The sequence below is a fragment of the Bombus pascuorum genome, chromosome 4, assembly GCF_905332965.1.
Source record: "Bombus pascuorum chromosome 4, iyBomPasc1.1, whole genome shotgun sequence".
NCBI lineage: Eukaryota > Metazoa > Arthropoda > Insecta > Hymenoptera > Apidae > Bombus > Bombus pascuorum.
This window is the reverse complement of record NC_083491.1, coordinates 9,135,586-9,161,397: the sequence shown is the minus strand read 5'-3', so window position 1 is coordinate 9,161,397 and position 25,812 is coordinate 9,135,586. Positions and strand designations below refer to the sequence as shown.

The 25,812-nt window shown below is 33.5% G+C and overlaps 1 protein-coding gene across 8 annotated transcripts in view; it reads left to right on the top strand.

The window, feature by feature from the left end:
* LOC132906064 (neurotrimin-like) overlaps positions 1-25,812 on the top strand; it is a 316,775-nt gene that overhangs the window by 219,717 nt on the left and 71,246 nt on the right. For 7 of the 8 annotated variants that reach the window (XM_060957922.1, XM_060957923.1, XM_060957919.1 and 4 more), the window contains exon 2: positions 13,996-14,088. The exons of the other annotated variant lie outside the window; for it this stretch is intronic. In XM_060957922.1, the coding sequence (XP_060813905.1) occupies positions 13,996-14,088 (93 nt within the window). The remainder of the gene's footprint in view (positions 1-13,995; positions 14,089-25,812) is intronic. 8 annotated transcript variants of the gene reach the window in all.

The window sequence follows — 25,812 nt, the reverse complement described above, 5'->3', positions numbered from 1 at the left end:
TGTTTAATTGTAAAAAGAGAGATATAATTCTTTTCTATAGCGTTCTACCTACAGGACACTAAAACAATTTTAACAAACATAAAACATTAATTTTTTTTTTATTCAACAGCTACCAAGCTAATTGCAATGGAAATAGAACATTTATCTTTCCAGCCCAGTTCACTCAACAGGGATGAGTTTTGGTTCATAACCTATTTTTATTAAATTTTTATTAAATTGTCGAAAAATTGTGCATGGTATTTGAGTGGGCACATTGTATTTATATATATCGAATACTATTTTCTATACAGGTAGTATTTAATTTGAAAATTCCGTTTTCAATTCTTCCACGTATGTATGTATTACATATAATGATCCTTCTATTAACATGCTTAAAAAACATAGAGTTTTAACTGAAAGTACTAAGTGAAAATAACTTCAAATATAATCTTCATCGAATTGAGAGATAAAATTCCGGGGAAATTAGAAAAGGGATGGGACGATGAACAGAATTTGCGAAAGTCCCCTAACCTTCCATACATTATCATGGAAATAGACGTCTTTATTATCGAAAACCGTCAAGTCACCCAACGGTAAGTCCAAGGATAGAAAAAAGATGAAAGGGATATCGGGAAATCGATTTTTTATCTATCGATGGAAAGGATGAAATGCCATGGAACATTGTGCGATCGTTTAAACCCGCTTTTCCAACAAACACGAACATGAAAGCATAATTTTCCTTTCCTTCTCTTTCACCGAGCTGCGCTGCGTTTATTTAGAGAACTCTTTTGTTATTTCTATCGATCGCCATGTTTGCGAGAAATTCCAGCGTTATTTGCGCAGCAATAATTCTTGTAAAATTTCCAGTCACAAGTACCACGGCGAATCTGGCGAGTAGCTGCGTAACGAAAGGCGAAGTCCATGTTAATTGGATTTAACAGTTATAGTTAGATGCAATCTTGCTCGTAATTTATTAGTAAAATTGTATCAGAAAGCTACGCGAGTTCACGTGATAATTTTAACAATAGAGATGTGCCTCTACATTCTGTGATTATCCTACATATCGACTTTTAAAAGCGAATATTATAGAGCAAAATATATTTTATATTCTGTATGACGAATACGTTGCTTTTTCAAATATTTAGAAATAGTTCAAAATTATACTTTCATAAATGTAACAAAGATTTATTTTCGTAGTAGTGCTAGTGGCAATATTGAAATTTAAAATAACAGGGATATTTCCATTGAAAACGTGCAAACTCATGAATTAATCAGTCTTACAGGAAGTAGGACAATTCTTGAAAACCTTTCCTTCAACGTCGATCGAGATATTTTGCGAATGCCATTTCGAGGCATTTGAATTCAATTTTCCAATATTTTCCAATATTTACCGTGAAATAATATTACGGCTTTATGTTTCCATATTTATAGTATTGACCAATGGGTAATGTTATCTATATCGCACACAGTATTGAAGATAATTTTCTCAAGCTGGTATCGGTTTTCGATAAATTCGAGAGATTTGCTTCGAATACGGATGATGATGAGATATTGAGCGTCTTTGAAAGTAACGGTTTGATAATGCATTCAAGAAATACCTCTTTTGTCGAGGAATCGGAAAATTTATAGATTTGTACATATATTCGATGCAAATATTTGACTGTCAGCTTACGCTACCTACGTAAATTTCATCGTTCCATAAATTATTTTAAATTCAAGTTAGGATAATAATGAAACTACTCGATTATCTATACTGCATCTAAACTTTAGTATTTGTTCAAACTAGATATTTCAATCAAGCCTTAATATTTAAACTGTTATAATGAAACGATTAATATCACTTTAATACTTTAAATGCAAGTATTGAAACAATTAATTAAATAGAAACTGAAATATTATACAAAGATATTTTTATGAATTAAATTTGAAGATATTTAGTATGTTCCCAAAGCCTCTTTAATTTCATCGTAGTTCCACTGTCAATAGCTTGACCTCGTATATAATTTTTCCTCTCTCTGTGCTGAACATGTACAGATGACAATATGTTGCGCATGAAAAACGACTCGTAAAAATTGCAGCCCGATCGATTCCTTCTGGTTAATAAATGTGAGGAGAAGTAGTTCACGTGCCCAATTTTGAACTGTCTTTACGGTAAAGTGCTTTCAGAAAATATTAAAATAGTATATTTTCCAGTGCTTCTCCAGACTTTCCTTCAATATCTCTATCTTAATACAATTTATTAAATTTCCACAGAAAGATTCAAATATTTTAATAAAATATGATCGTTAACTCAATCGCTTCTTCTACTTTTAATTTCATAGAGGAAAGAAAATTAAATTTAATCACGGTACAATTCTCCTTATTAGAAAGAATATTTTATTTTCCTGTGATACCTTCGCCGTTCTCTTTCTCTTAATTGAAACTTGTTAATGATCAAATTATTTCCGCTGCCTTTTATCCCACCACGAAACAAAGCTAAATTAACAATTAACGTCGACAGTACACTGATGTTTTATTTATTTTTTTCAACAATGGGTTAAAGTAAGATTATTTAAGACCAGAGTCACGCGAGCAACGTCCGTCTGATGTGACCTCAGTCTAAGTCACATAGATACTTGAGTCAATTTAACAATGATTAAACTTGTCTTGTAAATTATTTTTCCTATTTTCTTATTTATTTCATTAGTTTTTACAAGATACCTTCTCGCTGACTCAAGTAATTATACCACAATATTGTTCGAATTCTTTTCTTGTCTTTGATAGTTTCTCTTGGTGGACTTTAGACTACACGATATTTTCTCATTTTCCCGTTTTCATATTAGACACCAATGACGTTTTACGATATAATCGAATTTGATTATTTTGCGTAAAGTTGAAGATTGAATTTTAAGATGTTGAAACTCAGACGTTTCAAACAACCCCACCTTGCTGTATTTGCCTTGTTCGCTGGTTACCCTTGATATTGTAATGACTACGCATTACAAGGGAATGGTCGTCGCCATAATACGGGGACGTTGGTGTTACTACGAGGATTTCCATAAATTTCGTACTTCATCCTTTTCCTTTTTAATTCCTCCTGAATTTTTATCCAGGATGTCACGGTAGCGATGCTTGAATTAGTTAAAGAGCCTATCGGAAAAGTGGCGACAGACCGGAACGAAGGAACTCGGGTAAAATACTCCTCTGGGTATATAAAGCTGTATTAGTAGCTTCCTCATACAAGTTCGCGGCGCCGCTGCTCCGGGATTTTTGATCCTCCGGGAATTTACATGTAGTCGCAAACCATTCGCCGAGACAAAGTGAATAAACAATGCAGCGAAATTATCTTCAGCAGTCGGCGATTCTGATTATGTTGATTAATATTGGGGAACGTGGGCCAATTATGGGAACTGCACCAACTATTCCACTGTTTTCTCTTCTGCTTTCAAACGGGAGTGCAAGATTCCATTTCAATTAGTTTCTTCATCGTCGAATTAACATTCTTTTCTAATTAACTCTTTCCTTAATTATTATTTAGCCTTCAATGAGTGCAGGTTTTAAGAAGATTCGTCGTAGTTTTATCACCGATTTACGATTCACTTTTGTTCCACAATTGTTAAATCAACATTGTTACATCGCTAGTAACTCAAGTAAATAATTAAATAGAAAATGTTAAGGTTATTGGATGTGAATACAAAGGAACGCGTGGATAAATTGTAAGGTAGAAAATATATATATTTTGAATATTAAAGTGTAAATACAAAGTTCGAAATATAATTAAGCTGATCCAGATCCACACGCTAGCAGTGTTACCCTATGACTGAAAAACCCTGAAGCCAACGTTGCACATGTACCGTTTATGGTTTGCCTTCGACGCAGTCTTTGGTCTATATGCTGTCGATGGCTTCAGTGCTTGAGAAAACTAAAGACTAGATGTAGAGTTTTCTTAGAAGTGGCGACCACTTCAAAAGAAAAGAACATTGTGTTTTAATTGTATATCTTCTTAATTACTATCTAATTTTTGTTAAGTGCAAGCTTTGAAAAGATTGATAGAGTGGAGAAGAAACGGCCAATTGAAAGCCCAGTATGCTTTGTTGAATATGAATTAATATCTTCAAAAAAGGTGAAATAAAATTTCGATCGTGACACAAACATGTTTTAATAGAATATTTCACCTCTTTCCATTTCCATGCATTTTTCTCTCCCTCTTTTTTTTTTTTTTTTTTTTTTTACTGTTGTCACACACAAACGAAGATATTGTATCAAAGGTATGGCGAAATTCGTAGGAGAAAAATGTAATAGCAGTTTAACGGGATACGTCAATTTTTCAATTGCATCATCGTTCTTCGACGCGTCGTTCTGTTTCCCCCATTTCTTTTTTTGTTTGAAATACCTTTTTTCATCGTTTCATACCGTTGATAGATAGATCTAGCTAGGTTCACCTCTCGATACGAATTCGCCAGTAAAGACAAATCGATTTTGGTCCCGCGTGACTCATGGTTTTACAATAAATATACGCCACGATGGTTGTCGACAGCTGCTCTTATGTCATTATATTCCTTTTTTGATAAAGTCGCTCCGAACGACTTGCTGTTTTCATCTACTGCATAAAATCTAGGATGAAAAATATATTTTCATCTTTTCTTTCTTGACATAGACAAAGGATACGGTGGACAGGGTAAATGAGAAATTTCATAGAACCAATACCATAAATTTACGTGGATATATATGAGTACAGAAATTTTAAATAAAGAGAAAAAATGTGAAATATCAAAGAATTCTTAATTACCTAATTTATAATTGCTGTGTATTTTAATATTATAACAGGCTTCACTCGCATGTTTTAAAGATCTATTGATAAGATTCTTTGAAACACACAACGCATAATTTACTAAAAAGTTTATGAAATTATTTATGCTAGCAAAGATGTGTTGTGTTCACCTGAGCTCCATTATAATTTAGAAGACAATTGTAATTTCAAAGTACACATTCAATAAATAGGGAACAAAAGATGCTGGAAAGTAGATTTTAATCTCAGACGTGTGGTTTCTTTTCGAAGATATTTGGAAAGAATATAATGTAAAAATGATTCCTTTAGTAAAAAATTATAGAAAATTCTACACACTTAAAATTGGAGTTTTTATTGTCAGTAAAGAATTAATGCGTTTTTATGCAACAAGCTCTTGCTTTCTGTGGCAACAGTAACATATTATATTATTGTTAATCAGTAATGATTAATCATTAAATCATTGAATGTAATTTAGTTTAGCTTATGTGTAGTATTACTGGTTAATATGCATACTGTTACGAATGTGCAAGAATTGGGAGACAAAAACAAATTAATTACAAACTAATTTATGAATTTAATAATTATGAGTAAATAGAATTAATACTGAATTAATATGATTTAATAATGTTATCTTAATTTTATGAAAATAAAATGTTTAGCCTTATTAGATATTTCTACACTCATTTCTACGCTTCAAAGTTCAATTTTATGCATAAAAGTAGCAGAAAGTCGAAGTAGAAGCAGACTTTTTAAACTTTAAAGTGCTTTTTATTTTATCCAGTTTACTAAATTTCGCTAATACCGCTTTGTTCGCAAGAAGTTCAAATGCCAGATTACAGAGACTCGAGATTCTGTAAAAGTATGTCAAACTTGTTAAGATCAAGAGTTATGGAGTTCAAAATTCGTATGTTCAAGAAAATGTTTCTTCCCTGAGTGTTAAGTTCTCTATTTAGTATGTTCTTCGAGGGTTTACATTTGTATATAATAATATGAGAATATTGTCACTATTCCTTCCAGGTTTTCTTTACTTTCTCTTTCTTTAAACTTGTATGCAAGTGCGTAACGTTAGCAAATTGAAAGCTCAGTTTTTTAGTTGTTCTTTAATACCTAATTCATATTATCAATTTATTAAAATATAAAAAAAATTCCATAATAGATACATCAAATTTAATACAATCTTTTATTACAAAATAATTTTCTAATAAAAATGTTATCTGTCAAAAAATAGCTTTATTTATTAGATATCTTCCAAAATTTATCTACCTTGTAATTTATAACTGTGAAATTGTTTATGAAATGTATTTTGAATTCTAAATGGAATAAAACAAATCATTCTCCATTATACAATTTTCAATGAATGAAACATTATGACTGTTTTACAATTCGACTGACAAGCATTCTTTATAGCCAAACAATCCATCTGCTTTATAACAATGTTCAGTTTCAAACTTTCCGAAACTAATAAATTTCTGACGGAATTTATTCAGATTTATTTTAGCCCTCAAAAATGTTTTTGGATGAATATATTTTACTATAAAAGCATTGAAATATTATAACAAATTATTACAACATAAATTTGCTTAAATGAATTCACTTTTTGTTAAATTATTACATTTCTTAATTATTACATCCCCACGATCATAACAACATTCACTCGATTACTTTTTAGCATTAAATTTACGTGGCTATCACTAATCGAATATATATACGAATTACTAATTAGCACAAACCGTAGCTATTACCTTTTTTCAAATATTTTTCTAAATGATCATCTTTTCAATTGCCCTGTTTCTAATTTGGATATATACGTCTTGTCTTCGGAAATGTTGTAGTTCGTTCTTCATTCACCTCGTTTGTTACGCACATTAATCGAACAACAGTTAGTCGAGTGTCACTTGTTTCCTTTGCCTAGGTAGACTGGTCCCGCAAAGTTTACTTTGAGTAGATCAGTTGTGTTCAAAGCGAAACCATGCCATAGAAAACCACGACAGGTGTGTAAATCCCGCCTGTTCACATTAGATTTTACATGCAGTTTATATCGCGTTTAAAATTTTAACTCAAATCTACTTCAAGCTTTTTGGCGGTAACTAATAATAATTAATACTAATAGACTGGATACAAAATTATAACTACACGAATATTACGTTATATAAATGCGGTATAATTAATATGTGAATGATATTATGATGTAACGCAGCTCGTGGACAATAACTTCCAATTTATTATCATTATGATGATAAGCATGCACCAATCAGCAACTCATTTTGATAACCCAGGCGAATAAAACTCGATTTAACTGTACAAGGTCAAACGACATTTGAATTAGATTTTTGAATTTAGTGGATCATTCTCATCTCAATGGTACGGATGAAATAAATAAGAAAACCCCCTTTCAGCGTATACATGCAACGTAATAAACATTCAACGTGTCCAAATAATGTAAGGTCAAGCCCGTGCATGAAAGGAACAAAAACACTCTTAATTCTCAGAAATAACAAGAAGCTCTCCAGCGGCACGTTGGAAAATCCGTCCGCATTTCGTTTGTCAAAATACCCGAGCGTCCCTGGTGCACGTCGTTTTCTTTGCATCAGCATCGAAATGAAGTACCGTGGAGCGTACGAGTAAGAATGACACGTTGGTCCAGAATGACCGGTAACATTTTACTCTAAACACCGGGCAATAAGCCGTAAAGTAAATTTCACGGTACTGAATAGATTGGACGGTCCGCGTAAGCCAGCCAATCCCTGCACATGATGTACATATCCGGGACCGATGAAAAGCCAGAAGCTGTTTCCCGATTGCGTATAACATCAGTCACAGCCGAGATTGCTCCATTAATCGTTGCCTAGCCAGCCGTGATATTATCGTTTCATGATGAGACCACGTCCTAAATAAACGCCAACACGATAGAATAAGCCTGATCGCAGGTGGGTGGAAAGCTTGATGTCTACTTGAGCAACGTGAAAACGGGCCAGAAATGAGAAGATGACGATGACGATGAGAAAGCAAGGCAATAAGTTACGTAGAAGAAAATCTTCTGAAATTGAATATTCACAGTTTGAAGCTACGTTAAGCTGTGCTATGCCAAGTTTAAAGATATTTCCTCCCATATATATATATACACAGAACGTCTCCACTAAAAGCTAAGGTAATGGCATAGCTAAACTAATAGCAGTGTTGTGCTAGCTGCAAAAGCGGTTTCATATACGGGGTAAGTGACTTTTAATTTGTGGAACGTATCGTCTTTCATACAGTAAGCTTTGCAAACTAAAAGTTAAAATATCTACTAAACTAATGGTACCTTTCGATATAAGGAGGGCAGTAATTTTTTATATTGAGCTGCATCGATCATTGTATTAAAAAATATATGATTCTATCTAAAAAAGTGAAGTTGATCTTCACATGACGTTTATGCGTCCACCGACAGAAAAACCAATAACATTAACACACGCACCCTTTGAAACCACTCAACTTTTATCTGAAACATTGTCCTATATAATTAATAGTATCGAATATGTTTTAACTTAAACTCTTAGCTGATCCACCCTGTATATGTACCAAAACAAATATTTTTAAACTCAGCGTAGCACGGCTTATCTTAGCTTCTCGATGGATCTTCAGCTTAGCTCTAAAAAATATATCTAGCAATCGTTTCACGTTACATATGACGTAAACGGTATCGGCAAATTCTAAAATTCACATATTTTGTAACATTTTCACCCGTAACAAAGTAAGAGGCGTAGCAATACAACACATAAATCAACACAAAGAATGACTCGTTCTTTAGTCAGCTAAGATATTATCGTTCCATGATAAGACCACGTCCTAAATAAACGCCTGATATGTGGGTGGAAAACTTGGCGCGCGCTTGGATCACGTGAAAACAGGATAGAAAAGAAGAAAGAAGAAGGGTAGAGGAAGAAATATAGTTCGTACTCGAATTCCAACAATGAAAGCTTTCTTAAGAGTATGGCTCCAGGAGAATACCAGCACGACTCGCTGTGACCAATAGAATTCAGTTACCCAAGTTCGGGCGTAGCTGCGAAATTTGAAAGCGGTGTGCACAAAGGAGCCTTGAAAAATACGGCCACCGGCGTGCTTACACCGTGGTGAACGCGAACATCATTGTTTCGTTCTCCGTTCTTCTCATCGCGCCGTTTCTCGAATTTCTCGAATTTCAATGGAACCTTTGACGAACAACCCTGCTCGCTTTCCAGGGGATTCTAACCGGCGCCGAGAGAATACCGATCTGCGAATTCGTTAACTTATCATCGGGAAACCGTCGTTCGTTGATTATTTACGAGAAAAAGAAAGAGAGGGAAAGGGAGAGAGAGAGAGAGAGAGAGAGTGAGAAAAGGAGGGAGGGAGAGAAACGGAGGGGAGGAAACTTCGAATAACTTCCGATCTCTATGGTGCAAGTCCGTAAATTGAATTTTTGGTGTACCGTCCCCAGCAGCGAAGTAAAATCACTCGAAGGTTTCCTAGAATCGCGGATTATTCGCGACAGTAACTATTTCCTAAGAAGTATTTGGTCTGAAGAGGCTGGCAATTTAATGGTATTATGAATAGTTATAGTTTTGAGGTATGAAATGGAATTTGTTTAGCAAGGTTTAATTGTTTAAACTGTCAGTTCTAGTTTAATAATTACTTTACTTTCTTGTTCGAGAGTTTCATTCTGGGATATGTATTGTAATACGCTGGAGTACTGAATTCCACAATTATTCTTGTTTTACCTATTTTTAAGAGATTTAGAGGCTTTTTATTATTTCTGCTTTCTGGTTACTATCTGGGGCGAAAACAGTTATCCCGTGGCAGATCTAAAATGATTATTCGACGTTGGTTATGTTGACGAAATTATTTCTTTCGACCATTTGAACTCCATTTTTATTTCTCTTCATGGCTCGGTTATCTATTTTAATGTATAATGTTAATAGGTTTATGTATGGTATCAATCTAACGTCATCTCTACACTTTAGCAAGTGCACATTAGAAGTTTTGTAAATAGTATTGATATAAAATGATGAAATCAATATCGAGAAATATATTCTGTTTGTCATCTCACGAACACGAGAATATTTATGGAAAGACTGGATACCTACATTTTCTTTAAAGTCGTAAAGAACACATTAGAATTGTACAAATTGTGTGATCTTTTGATAGCGGCATATTGGAGAACGGTTTCCCGGCACAAACAATTGTTTTCAACTTCCATTGAAGAGCTCCTGGTCTATGTTTGCGAAACCCGTGTTCGTGGTTAATCCGAACAGAGCTCAATCCATAAAAACGTACCTGGTACGTCATGCATCCATTGTGTGGAATTTGCAAGCGAACTTTCGAAATTGTACATACGAGTATCGATATACACGAGTTTGACAAGTGAAATGTATTGACAACGTATCAACTTCCGCTCGGAAATGTAATAGCGAAGTACCACCATTCGTAGATACGAATTTGGGAAAATAGTTCTTTCTTTCTTTTTTACTTTCACGGTGTTCCGTTTAGTTTTTCACTATCTTTGCTTTGTCGTGTGTAACATAGTTGATTTAAATAATTAAATTATATTAAATGTACCACGAGACAAAATAAAATACATTTTAAAATATTTTCAATTCTGACATATGAAATTACTTTTATTAAAACTACATGTTTATTATGGAAATTAAATAGGAAAGGAATTTTGCTAACATTATTGATCGACAACGTATCAAATTTTGTAATTGCTTTTTTGCAGTAAATAAGAAACGTAATTGTATTCTTCCTCCGTAATTTTCATATAAGATAGAGTTCCTTTTTGATGAAGATAAGCTATTCTATATTCTAAGCTGTTCTAACTATATAATACCATACACAAATTTAACTCATAGCTTCACTCTAACATATAGAACTAAATATAACATAAATTATGTTTCAAGTTTCATCTTAATAATTTCTCTAATGAATACTGTACACAATGAAAATTTTTGAAAAGTATAAACTGTTATAGTAATTCAGGAAGTTGTTGAGTACGTAAAAATAAGATACATTTTTTCACCGTTAGTACTTCAAAATAATGGATTCCTGAGACAAAGATGAGAGATAACGCAGGACAGTAAAGTTTGCTAATTGGCAACACCTGGATGCAAGTGATTATGGGGAAAGTTTTTCCATTGTGTACTTATAATCTTGTCCTTATTGATTTAAATACAGCTTCGTAAAATACGAATTGCTCTTTAAAGTCGGACTTTCTTCAGAGCAATATGAACTTTATCTTCTCGAATTTCGAGCGAAGAAAACTTCTTCGCTGCTTCAAAGTTTACATTACGCTCGTACCCTTTGTTTCCCGAGCTTTCATTTTTAGCTATTAGCAATTCGCGTTGCCGGTGAAATTATTGACGTACCGTGATATACCGAGTTTCGAGTGAAACATTTGTTTTTAAATAACTTGCAATTCTATCGGTGAAAGGAAAGATCGAACAGTTAACAAGAATTCATTTCCTCGAACTGCGAAATAAACTCCAAAGTGGAATAATAAGAAATCGATGATCGCTTTGGTGTTTGTAATATTTACAAGTGCAGGAACCCCGTTCAGTTAAAAATCGATTCAGATAAAATTGTCAACTTGTTTGTTATTTACTTAAATTACTTGTTAATTATTTAAAATACATGAAACGAGCAAAAAGTGTATTTTTTCTTTATTTTTTTTTTTTTTTTTTTTTTTTTTTACGAAATCATTTATTTCTGAAAGAGTACATCTTCTCATAGTTTGTTAGAGTTAAATGTTTTGTAAGCTTGTTCCATACGCAACAGAAATAATAAAATAATTTTACATTTGACTATATTTGATTAGGTTTAGGAAGAAATTAATTGAATCAACAGATACTTGTACTAATAGAATCCTGTAGGAAATTGTCATAATTAAAGAGAAGAATGCTTGTTATTATATTCTGAAATTGTTTTAGTTCTGTAAGATACAAAGTTAAAGAATTTTTTGATTTGACGTTTCACTGAATTTGAGAAAATTAACTTCAGCTGTTCGTGACAGCAAAGAATAAATAAAATCTTTGACCAAATGGAATTGGGAAAATAGAACTTTGTTATTTTGAATTTTACGCAAAACGACTCCATTTACAAAGAAAGGATATATACACATGCGGATATACTACGTCAGACCTTCCCTAAAACAATGGAGTTTTCGTACACAGAAATTTGTCAAACAACACACAGTTTAGAAATTACTCAAGCGTGCGAGTTAGATGGTTCACTTTGTCTATAATAAATTTATTTTCTACAAGTACTTCATGAAATCTTTATCATGTCTCATAAACAACTATATTAATTATTATTTTTATAATATTCTTTGGATTTTTCTGAATTTTACAGTTATTACAAACTTTGGAATCTTTATAAAAAAAATAAAAGATTTTATTTATTTAAATATTATAAAGGTATTAATAATGATATTTTATTCTAATAAATACACTAATCCTTAAACACTATCATAACTCAGAGAAAACATCTGTTTTAAAATAGTCAAGTAATGAAATCAAATAAGACTGGGATAGGATGTTTTATTATTATTCAATACAAAATGATACATAGTACAATTATTGTTTCCCGCGATTACAAGTAATATTACGATGATAATGTGAAAGGAAAAATTCACACGGTTTGAAATTTCACCCTACGATAGCTTATAAGATCCAAAGTATGTAGGTACACGTACCAATTACTATAGAGCGATTTATTAAGTCATTACAAAATAATCAAATATCTTGCCCTTATAAAGGAATATTATTTGAAGCATTACATAAACCCTACACTGCAAAAAGTATCACGCGAGGTGGTTAACGTGATACTTTAATAAACCTTTCGCGTGTGAAGTAATAAAGATATCAGAACGAAGATAACCGAGAAATGTATGTATATAGATGAGTTTGAGCAAGTTCAATTGCGTGTTGCAAGTACATCGTTATGTCTACTGAAAAAATGACACCGCAAGAAGTTGGTTGTTACTGCGCCATGCAATATTCCTATTTACCAGTTTTTCCTATTTTCACGGAGAAAAGAGCTACAGTCTGTCTAAGTTACGAGAATTGCTGCATGCAGTTGTCCTCACGGAATATCGTTAAACTTTCGACCGTAGGTTGTCACAATTTCCAACTTTAAATTATCATTTTAACGCCTCGAATATCCGGCGAAAGGAAGCACAGCGAAACCACTTTTGGTTGGATTTTAATAACCATAGTTTTTGTGTAGGATAATTCGCAAAAATAAAACATGAGATTATCGTGATAAAGATAAATGTAACTAAAAGGGAAAATTTACATAACATAATATAAATGTCAATTATTAATCGTAACTTGCGACTAAATGTAACTTTGATGTTTTACTTTGATTTTTCATCACATCTGCACATGTTCAATCATCTGCCATTAGTTCCTTGTTCATATAATTCGCAGTTGAAACTGTTGCAAAGTTATAATATAAAAATAAATGCTGGAATCGTAAGTTTTGTTAAAGATATTTAGTAAAGTAAATTTGTTAATAATTTCCATATTCTTTATAATTTTTCGAAAGATACTATAATCACTATCTAAAATGATAGTTTACCAATTACAGTTCAATTAAAAACGTAGTCATTATAATAATTAGGAATTGATATCTAATATGTTCTATTAATAGTAAACAGCACAATCTTCATTAATATAATTAAATCTAATTATTGTAACACAGTTTGCGCAGCTTCACTCAGTACGTCAGCCTTTCACTATAATTGTTCATCCACTTTCAAAACCACACTTAACATACCAACTAGTACTCGTTCATTAGCATTCCCCTGGCATAGACCTAATTTAACGTTCCTGTAATAGTTTCGTTGACCAAGAGTAATCGCGTGTAACATTGCATAGCTTGATCAGTTATTTTAACAAGCCATAGATTCGACTGATTATTATTACTTATTTGCTTCGTTGATAGTCTGAAATCATTATTATGACTATTGTAATTGTGGTATTCGTAAATTGTTGATTCGTGATTCTGAGCTTTCAATGGAAATATTGGTCTGCTTCATTAGAGACTCTTCATCGAGATAAGGATTCATTTAAATCGTCAAAGGAATTTCGATTGAAAATCTTCGGTAGAGATAAGAAAAATGAGAGAAAGCTCCGACCTATCGGAAACATTCCTTTATCCTTGAGAGCACCTAATTTACCGTTATGATTAATCGTGATCCGATCTTTAACGTTCCTCTTCCATTGTGCCTTTTTCAGGACGGCAATCGAGGAATCTGGAAATATTGGGGCAAATATCGGGTCACCATCACGGCACGCAGTATGCATCGATATCGGACAATTACAAGAACAGTGAGTAATTACTGGAAAATTGTTCGATAATTCATAAATATTCTATAATTTATAAATATTCAAATAATGTTTCCATTATTTCGAAGGAAGCTTCTACTGTTAGAAGCAATAAAACAGACATACTAAACCTAGAACTATCAAACCAGTCGAAACTACTGGTATCGGATCTTTTATTTTTACAATTACTGGAAACGAGTGTTTTTGATAATCTTAGTATTTTTCTTTTGTCGAGACAGAAACGCGATAAGTAACAAAAAAAGTAGTAGAAATTTTCATTTAAGAGATCATTTCTTCAAACTGAAATCATTCACCTAATTCCAATATATCGAATACGTTAGAAATCGAGGAAAATCGCAGCGACAGTCTTTAAAAACTCAATATTCCTGTTTAAACAAACGTACATGATTTTAAGAGAATGGAAAACAGAGTTTTCGGGTATAGAATTGAAGCTGGCAGTGGTCATTCAGCGCTGACTATAATCCAGCTTGAAATCAGTAGCCGAGAGCCGCGAAATCTCGTGGGATTAGCGTGATAGAGATCGCGTTGTCTCTGTCCGTTTCTCTAATTTTCCATCTCTGTTTCTAGTCGGATGTTGAAAATCAGCCGCTGAGCTTGGTGAACGTTCGCGAGGACGGTAACATTATTGTTGTTGCTGTTGTTCTTTCTGTTAAAAGCCGAAATAAAGTAGGAAACTGCCGTGTTTTCGCATTGCGTTAACGACCACGTTGCTACACGAGACTAGTCCCAGTGAAATGGACCGTTTCACATGGTATTTTTTGCCTCGCGAGTCTCGATTGTAAAATAACATTTCCCGTGTTAGTTCTTTCCTATTCACGACTTCGGTCTTCCCTCTGCTACCGAATTACCTATGTAGTTTGCAAGAGTTTTCGTTTCCCGTGTTTCGGGACGACTGTTTCTAATTGCTTTGTTAGGCGCAATCCCGGTGAAAAGTACCATTTGATGACCGAGGTTTCGAGGCTCTAGCCAGTGAAATTTGAACGAAGAAGATTAAAATGATTATTGGTAGACTAGTTGTTAGGATTTGGGACAAAATTGTCCCGTGAAATATGCTCTTTGTGCATTCTTGCGAGACGAGGAAAGCAACTTGTAAGCATTTGGAATGTTTGAAAATCTTTCAAATGCTCGATTGCTTTAATTTTACTTCCACTATTGTTACTATGTAACATAGAAAAGTATAATTGCGATACTAATACTATTCTATATGCGATAGCTTTAATAAACTGTTATTTTCCATAAAATAGAGTTCTGAATTTAGTATCTTTAAGTGAAGCCATGAAAACATATCGTAACAGTAAGTAACTTCATAATTATGAAACTAAAAGGATGTTAGCTTTGGAATATGATATACCTGCTCAATTCCGAAAGTTTCGATTTGCATTAATATGATTTCCACTTCGCCAGTATATAGGATTAATTTCTCGGAAACATTCATCTAATTTAAACATCCTACTTTTATATTTTTAAAAAGGTCCATCCCTTTTTTTTTATAACTTCTCAAATTATTCTGCAAAATTTGCGAAGTATTCAAATATAGTATTACATTATAATATTTATGAATGTAATTTATACACTATAAACTATAAATAATCAATATACTTGGATATAGACGCGTAATAAGTACACAATGGAACCGATAAACAGTAATATTAAATTATTCCTGGTAATTGGAGATTCTAGTGTTACCTGTTGCTCGTCATCGAACTTTTTATGTAATTCTCTCCGTAAACAGTAATACCGTATTTCCTACACTTTGATACTAAACCCGATGTTCAATAAATTCAATCTTTAGTTATAAGTCCAGGTTATACAAACCTGGTAATTAAATTGACAATATAACTTTATGCTCACGTTAGAAAAATCATAGCAGTCGAAGTTCCTACAAGAAAATTCAATTTCCTAACGTTTTATAAATTGCTATCAATTATCGGTTCCCGTAATTTCATTGTTAATGCATCGACTCGAGTAATGTATTATCGAGTGTGCAAGCTTCATTATAAGGATTCGATTTATAACCAGTATTTTTTTAATGGCCAGACAAGATAGAAAACAGACAAGAGTGTTAGATTCGCGCAAATATTTGTGCGCATTGTGCAAAGAGCTGCGGGAATTACTCGAAATCCCAATATCCTGTAATATAGGTCAGAATTTATTGCGGTTAAATCCCGTAATCAAGGCCTATAATTTGCACGCACGCCGAAAATTTTAATTTACGCGTTGAGTTCGTTCCCGTTTTGTATGTATAAACTGCTTTCGCAGAATAATCGACAATTCCATTGCGTACGTATTCGCAATTTTCGTTATCGAAAGTATTCATTTGTAACATATTTCTCAATTTTTTTCATTAATTTAAACGTTTATTAAAGGCGGCTAAATTATGCCATAAAAGCATATATCACAATTTTCAATTTATTTCAAATAATAAGATTATTATACATATGTATATTAATTTGAAAAGCTAAGAGACGAACCTTTGCGTTTTCTTTCTTCGTACAACTAAATTACCATCGTTATAAACGACATTACTATTATTGTTGCTCGATCTCACCCTGCAGAAATTAACAACGAACTGAAAATTAATACGAGACTCGAATGCAGACGACATTATCAATCTGTTAAATTTACTGCTGAAAGAAAGCGAATAGAGAGGAATATCTTTGTGTCTCAGATATCGACGAACAAAAGAGCTTGCAGCTAATTGCAAATATCCGAAAAATGTATCAATACCCGTGATATCGTAGATAACGAATAACAAGGATGGAAGAAGAATTTCGTTCGGCTTACATGTCACGAATGATATACTTTACCTTCGATATCAAGGATTGTCGTCGTGGAACGAGAGTATTTCATCCAATTTTTCTGTGATTATCGATGGACGACTACCACGAGAATGTTTACGATGGGGTATTGAAATGAACGCTGCCTTTCATACCTTATCGGATATATCGCGATACGTCTGGAATTTTGATACGGTTGTGCAGCCTGCTGATTCGATAGCAGTCTGCTACAAAAACCGTGTAACTGATATTTTAAACAAATTCTGTGGTACGATCGGAGAAGCAGGAACATAGAAGAACCGAATTCTTGATTACTTGCCCCCTTGAAAAAGGAAGGAATCGTGATTGTGATAGAAGCAATTAGATTTTTATAGTTTTCTTTAATTGATTACTTACGGTACTATAAACCATTGTAATGGGCTATCAAAGGCTCAATTAAAATCGCTAGTAAAGTTTTAACATTTTCACAGGTGATTGATCACATTCAGTACAGTACATCATCGTAGATGCAAGTCACTATAAATAAATACAGTGATTCTTTATCATTACCATTAATCTTTTATGCTTTACTAGCCCTGGTCTCTGGTCACTGCTACGTACATCGACATTTACGATATAAACATTGTTTCTTGCGATATTTTTACGTCTTGATAAAAACTGAAAGAGAAAGAGAGAGAGAGAGTAAGAGTACTACATAAATAAATGTACAAACATTTATAATTTTCCTCTTCTTGAGAAAAAGGAGTCTTAAGTTCAAAAGCTTTTATTAGAAAACATGCTAATTTCCGGAATAAATACAAGTTTAGATTTCTCAAATTTGAATATCTCTGTATTTTATGTTACTACGTGGCTGAATATTTCTACAAAAGCTAGGTCGGTGCGATTGCGAGCGCTAGTTTTAAAGAAATTTTGTCTATGTTTATCTAATTCCGCGTGACTTGTACCAACTTCATACTTTAAAATGATGAGGTAGAATACAGGAGGCTGTATTCAGGAAAGGGAACAAGAAAGGTGATTTTCCTTCTTGACAATGCACGGCGTCCTGTCACAAAGGTTACAAAGGGAGCAATTTTTAATCTTGGTTAGGAAGTCTTGCCACACCCGACGTATTCTCTGGAGTTGACTTCAAATAATTTTTACTTATTCCGTCCTTTCCAACGTCACTTACATGTATAACACGTATTTTAGAACGTATTTTAAACTTTCACATAGATATTGCGTAGATGAAATTTTTACTAAAATTCTTCAAGCTATCCTTTAGGAAGTTGAAATTAATATTAAAGTGTGGTCTAGTGAGAGAATTTTATTACAATGCTGCATGAAGTAGCTCAAGGTGACTTTTGTGTTACATAATCTGTCACAAAGCATCCTTCTTCTTTCTCTTTCTCAAAAAATGCAATTGGATTAAATCTACATAATTTATTCTATAATAATTCTGGAAATGACAGAAATATCTGGTCTTCATTTCAGATAGAGAGAAAGAGAGAGTTTCAGCGCTCGTTATCATCAAAACTATCTTTCGTGATTGATAAACATAGAACGAAGTACAATATTGTTCAAAGAATACCATGCATCACGGTAATAGGGCAGTGAATGTGTTAAAAAAATGTTTCCATTACAATTTTCATTGCAATTTACCCTCTACCTGTACCATAATTCTTTCTTTCATTTCATCCCTTATGTCAAGAATCTATGTTCAAATACCAGCGGAAATATTCGGAAATGTCCCGGGGCCCGTCAGTAATCGTTACGAATTCGAAGAAAGAACCGCAGTTTGAAACAAACAGCGCCGTCAATCATAGTTCCCTACGAAGGCGTGCTCATTTTTCTTCGATTCCTTCTTGCTTTTCCCCGAGAAGAAAAGTTCCTCTGGTTCGCGCCGTTCCTCCACGCTCCATTATTCCGGCCGCATTTTCCTCCGTCCCTCTGCTGGTACGCGGCAAAGGGAACATCTTTCTTTCGTTCTTTCTATTTCCAGGTTTTTCCCGTCGTGAAGCAGCAACGACTAATCAACGGCATTGCTGCACGAGAAATCCCACGATATGACCAATTTCGTTGCTTGGGAGCGTAGAGGGGTTCATATATTCCGTGTTAAGCCGACATTTTCTACCCTCCTGCTTTTCTGATAATGGGCTCTGGCTTGATTCCGCTCTGAATTCCGCGGATACCATTGCTCCACTGCTAGTTACCCGCGACCTCGAATCTCTCACGATTGCCAACACCCCCCGTACGTTTAATGATTTTATTACGACCTCATGTTGTGGAATCCCCTCGCACGATCCGCTATATGATAATTGAATTGTTACGTCAGCTTCTTCCAACCCTATTCCTTAACACGTTGTGTTATTGAGACGCGCACTAGCTTGTAAAAGTATTGGAGTACGCGCCATAGGAAAATTTTATGAATATGCTATGTGGAAAATGTTGTGGAAATCTTTGTTTCAGGAGCAATATTTTTTTCTAAATTCAACGCTCTCAAACGGCGAAAATTGAAACGCAGTTATTTGCAAATTAGTATGTGTCGTGCTAGTAAGCAGTGAAAAATATTCATCACGAAGGACAAAGGATCTTGTTTCAGGCGGTGATAATAAAAGGTCAAATATTATAATTAAATTGGAAAAACGAAGGTTCGATTGCAGCGCATATTTTATGCGGTGTATTGATCGAACGTGTAACCCAGATTCCCAACGAGAAAGCGGAAACTTTTGTGGAATTGAATTTTCGAAAAAAAAAATTACAATTAATCCACGTCAACGGTGCGGCGGAACTCAATTGTACGCTTGCTAGACTTTTAATTAGCACCACGAAAGTACCGAATAATAAAATTTTTGCGGCTCGTTTCCATCCTAATCAGGCGAATTACCTTTATTTTTCCAATAGATTAGCATAATTACGATCTAAACCAAATATCACGTAGCGGTGTTCACATTTCTAATTTGTGTGTGTTCTAATTTCTCTCAATGAAGGAATCTATCGCTCATTATCGTTTCTAAATTAGAAATCTCCATAATACTAACTTTATATTATATTATTCTTTTGTTGCTAAATTAATCTTTGCAATACGCGGCCTTTATTATACTATTTCGAAAGAATATTCTTGATTGTACTCAATCAAGATTCTCATTACTTGGACAAGCATAAACTGTTTTTCAGGCGGCGCGCGTGACTATCGAAAAAATTCTAATTAACCCTTGTCAACATCACAACCCGATTATACATGTATCTGTTAATTAATAGTCAGCAGTGTTGCAGAGGGATGAATAATGCAATACTTACGACCCGTTAGCGTGTTAATCAACCAACCGTCTGCCGGATATGGTACCAACCGATATGGAAACATTACATGCTTAGATAAGCTTCGAAGTTGACATTATTTGATGAGTTATTCTCTATCCCAACTGTAACACGACCGTGAACCGGTGTCACATCTCAAATTGGAGTTCGAGGTTCAAGTCATGTGGTTACTTTAGACTTTAGAAGGATTTATTAATTACAAAATTTCATTTTTTGGGTCTAATTATTGTTTCGTTAAATTAGAAGTAGTTCAAGTAACATTTCGTTATATAAAATTTTTAAGTTGACGACAAAACAAGGTAATTCGTAAATTATTTAGTAACAGTGGATATTAAAAGAAACAAATGTACAATACGACAACACTGATTACACAACAATATATTACCTCTTTTTAGAATCTGTAAACGAATGAAACAATAGTTCTTGCTGTAACTTATCACTTCTGACAAGATTCTTCTCGGATATAGTAAATTTGTAAATTATCTACAGAGTCAATTCAGTAACACTAAAAATAATCTTCCAACGTATAAATAGCATATAAATCTATTAATTCTTTCGTGATTACATTCCTTGTTGTTTTACATTATTCCAAGTAAACATTTGCTGCACATATTTGTTAAAAATAAATTTCAATATTTACACTAAATTTGCTTACCTTTTGCGAAAAAGAAATTTGAAATATTTGAACAAGTATTGAAATAAAACTGATTTATGTTCGTACATAATACGACAAAACATTTTACTTCTGTTAACAAGCAGGAAAGAGAACTCAACAAATCTTTCTTTTATTTGTATATAGGCCGATGTATTTTTAGCCGCTTTAGAAAACATTGCGCGGCCAGAAGTGTGCATACCTGAAACGCGGCTGCTTTTGTTCCAACAAAAGCTTTTCAAGTACTTTCACGCCACTTGTAGCAGCAGAATGAACACCAAAACGTTTGACCATGCGCTCTGCTTGTAAAGGTAAAAACACCATCTTCACAATGGAACTGTGATATGTAGTTACATTATACATATTCATTTAATATCATACATTTTTTAGTTAAACGTTAATATATTTTTAACTAAAATATAAAAAATACAGTTATTGGAATAAAAACGTAATATTCAGTATTTTTCTTCAATGATACGTTTCTTTTCATAAGTATTTTATTATTTATGCACTTTTCCCGAGACGTGAGAGTATTGTAATTGCAACTTCTATTTATAAATTAGTGTTTAAAGTACTATCTTAATTTAGTACTGTAAGAAGATAATATTATGAATGTACTATTTATTTGCTTAAGGAGGTCGTCCTTTCTTTTTTAAATTCTAGCATGTCCCAAACTTTTGAATGGAAATGTACACTACATCCTTTATAAATGATAGAAAGATAAATATGAAGCTAATATCAGAAAATATTTCACTTGAATGAAATTCAAAATGGAGCACATTTTCCACGATCCTTTAATAGATAAAAATATAATCTCGCATTATTTAATTTCTTAAGGAATCAATGTTAGATAGTTCCACTCACAATTACTGATAACCGATCAGTCATTAACAATTACTCTTGGAACTTGGACGAATCGATAGGTCACATCGAAAAACCAATATCCCTTCCAAAAATTGTGCCGCGGTTGTCGATAACCAATCGACGAATCGCGCGCTTCTGCATCGTCCGGAGTGGTTTACGTATTTCCGGGTGGCAAAATAAATAAAATGGGAGCGCAAACAGCGCGCGATAAATCGGGTTCCAACTACGATTGATACTTTATAGACGCGTCAGTTGTGAATATTCGCGCGCCATTTCGAAATTCTGCATGTTAGCCGACAAATGAGTCATTCGGATGCCATGTTGCTAACGAAATGACGATGGCGAGTACAAACATCAATTTTTCAAATTCATCTTGAAATTTGCGACTATTTAAACCATCTCCTTGTGATAAATAAATTTATAAAAATTTCATTTGTTTTTTTAGACATTGACGATCATGCGCCTATAGCGACTTACGAAAGTATTTAAACACTTATTGAAGTTTCAAGGCTTCGTTTATATTGGTCAAATGTGAGATCAATTTGAGAATGTATATAAAAATTACAAAAATTTTTTGAAAATATATATTCATATATTTAGTGAAAAATTAGTACACAGCATGAATAGCCAACTTAAACATACATATAACAAATGTTAATCTGGCTGAAAATATTGAGGTTTATTAATATGATGAGTAATTGGCTGTTTAAATACTTTGAGATCACTATGAAATATGCACTTGTACCAAATATTTGGTACTTTCTATATACATTTTCAGAGTTGTTTTCAACTTTACTAATACAATCATGATAGTCAAGTCTCATAACGATATTAACGAGATTTCACAATGTTTCGTGTACCACATGTAATATATTCATAAAAGGTGTCTGTTAACGTTGATCCATTATACGTGCCATCGTACAGCGCAATCAAAGATGAAGGAAGTGCGTGATAAGGAGATAAGGGACAGAATTAGTCGAAGTGGCGGCGGAGACTATGCTTGAATCTTCAAGTAACCAACACGATCGCGGTAAGTCGCGTTTCGGAGACGAAGTGGCTGGGCGTCGCCATGAATATGAATGAGCCTTTCAGGTGATATTCCAAAGCGCGAAATAAAATAATTTCCACCTTTGCCGGCGCACTTTCCCGTTTCACGTTTTTCCCAAAGCACGTGAGATTAACGGGACACGTAGGAATCCGAACGGAAATAGCTGGAGAGAGAACAAGGATGTATCTGATGCTAAAATACGTCCTTTTTTATTATTGGAAATTGTTGTTCCTCGGCAAACATCAATTGACGAATTCATAAAATAAGAAAGATCCTTATTCGTGTTTAATTTTGAAAGATCGATAGTTCTATTTAATAAAGTAATAGCGTGATTTTTTTTAAAGTACATGGGAAAGATATCGTAGTGATAATTCAATGCGAAAGTAAATTATTCAATATTCTGCTTATTTTTGAATTAATTTCCACATCAGATAAGATGAAATATTACGTAACCAAATTGGCTGTTCTAAAATTCTATTGAAGCAGAATTAATCTCTTGACTTAACAATGTAGATTATTTATGTAGTAAATGTACGAGAAATGTATTTAATTAATTATTGTAAATGTCTCGTATAAGTATATATCATATGTGGTATCGCCTAAGTTTTTGGATATCGTTTGCATTTAGTACGTATTGCTCTTCGAAAATTGTTCAGATCAGCCTAAATTGAATTTGATCCGGGTTAGATTAGTTAGACAAGATTGGTAAGTTACGTCAGTTTGACATGGGTTGGGCTGGTTAGATAACTTTTGATCACTTACACCGGTAAAGTATATTACATTTACTAAATGGTTTAAAACTGACTAGGTCAATTAACATACCTAGAGTTTAAATTACATTTTCATCAATGTATATTTTCATCTAGTTACATAGTTTACAAACCTCTTGAAATTATCATTACATTAAATTAGTTATTAAACGAAATTAGTTCATCGATAAAATATATAAAAGGTGAAGTAGTGCGCGAATTCAGTATTAACGGAAGAAATTCAGATCCCAATGCAACAATGGATTAGCATAATTTTAGTATTTAATGCTTCTTGCACGATGTACCAACTCTATCTATTATCTTGAAAAGAATAGAAATTTTATGCATTTTATACTTGTAGTAACAAAGCAATAAAAGTGGAATGTCATATTACAATAAAATATAGTGCTCAAAATAACTAGAGGATTTTCTATGTCAAGTCAATTTTTATATCTACTTCTTATGTCTGCAAATTTTTCTTAAATAATCGTGTTAAAATCAATCTTTATCACAGTATAATAGGAGTAATGTATCAAACCTATAGTTTATTCGTGTAACAGAATTATTCGCAATAGTGATTTTCTAATTATTTTGAGCAATGTATTTAAATCAAACATAAACATTTTGACGTTTTACGTTACAAAGCAAAATGATTCAAAATCTTTAAGACAGATTTTAGCATTTATCCTAAATTAGGACTAATCATTTTTCACGATTTCCACACGAAATTACTTAAAAATAATGACACAAATCGTCGTCCAAATCGTCTAATACCTTATTTAAAAAGATCCATTCTTACCAGGAGAGGTAGCACATTATTTATTCGTGGCCATGGAAGAATCTGTGGGATAGATACGGTCTCGTTGAATGGCGGGAATTTGTGGGAATGACAGTTGGTAGGGAACGTTGAATAGTTAGTAAACGTTAAGTACAGAGCGGTGTATCGGCGCGCAGAGTACGTACGTATCGGATTCTACGTTTCGAAGCTCTGCCCCTCAATCTCCTCTGGATATCACATTTAAATGGCACTTATTTACTAGCTGGCTAAAGTGACAAGTCCTGTTACTCCTGCGGTGAAGAACACGCCGTTCTCGTTTCCTTTAGCCTCGCTCTAAAGCTTCACTTTCTGCCGCTATTATCCCCTGTTCGCTCTTCCCGATGAGTTTCCGTTTCCCTATGGCTGTTCCACTTACAAATCGCGGTCGGCCCAGGGAAATTGAATTAGACTTAACGCTCATAATTGTCCGTCGATGGCCTTTCCTTCGCTTAACCTAATGGTTTCTATTTTCTAAAATTCTATGAGCCTTTCTCTCAATAGAGGATAATTATAACAGAAATAACAATTTCCTTTGGTAATTAATGATAAATGGATGATAAATTATCGTGAATGGTAGACATTAGTGAGAAGGATTAAACTCCTTTGTAGACGATGCTCTGGATGAGATTCAAGCAACATGTAAAGGTTCAAAGAAGGTTTAGAGAACAGTAAGGAATATTCATTAATGATAAAAATTCTCTGATATAACTGTAGTTGGAAATAATTATGGATCAATAAGAACTTGGTTAGCTGAAACTGAATATTCGGATGAAAAGTAATAGATATTTTAAACACGTAGGGAAGAAGTGGAGAATTTCCTCAAATAAAAGAAGTATATAAAATAACAAATAATAATAAATGATTAAGTATGTAAAAATCTATGTCGAATCTTCAAAAAATAGTATTAAAGTTGGTTCCTACAAAATTTAAATAATTAATACTGATTAATTTTTAACAAGAACTTACATATTCTTTCCACTAAAATTACCTTCCCACTGAAAGATTCAAATGCCCCTCTCGTCAAATATCTGCTATCAATCTTTCGAGCCTTAATATAATACTACATAATTTATGGAATAAACAATAAATAAATTCTACTGTATGGGAAAAAATATTTAGAGAATTCACTTAGAGTTTCCACAGAATAATAATAAAATTCATTCCAGAGCAATTCGTCGTTGTTGTCAGCCATTTGGTGTCAGCGGTTTAAAGGGATGGCCGATATACACCGCAAAACATCCCCCATCGGTGAGCCACACGGACTGTCTCTAGAACGCTTTTAGAAATAATGAGGACCGGTCCTCTCTTTCTTCCACTTTCTTTTCCTCTCCCCTATTCTCTTTTTATCTGGCCTCCCTCGCTTCGTTGGGCTTTCATTTATTGCCTGATTTATCGCTGGCCGTGGCGCGCTGCGAATATATTTTATCTCCGTCGAATTTGATCCTGAAATACGGCGACGCGGCCAGAAATAGTCGAGACTTCGCCCTCCAACGACGTAGATTTAT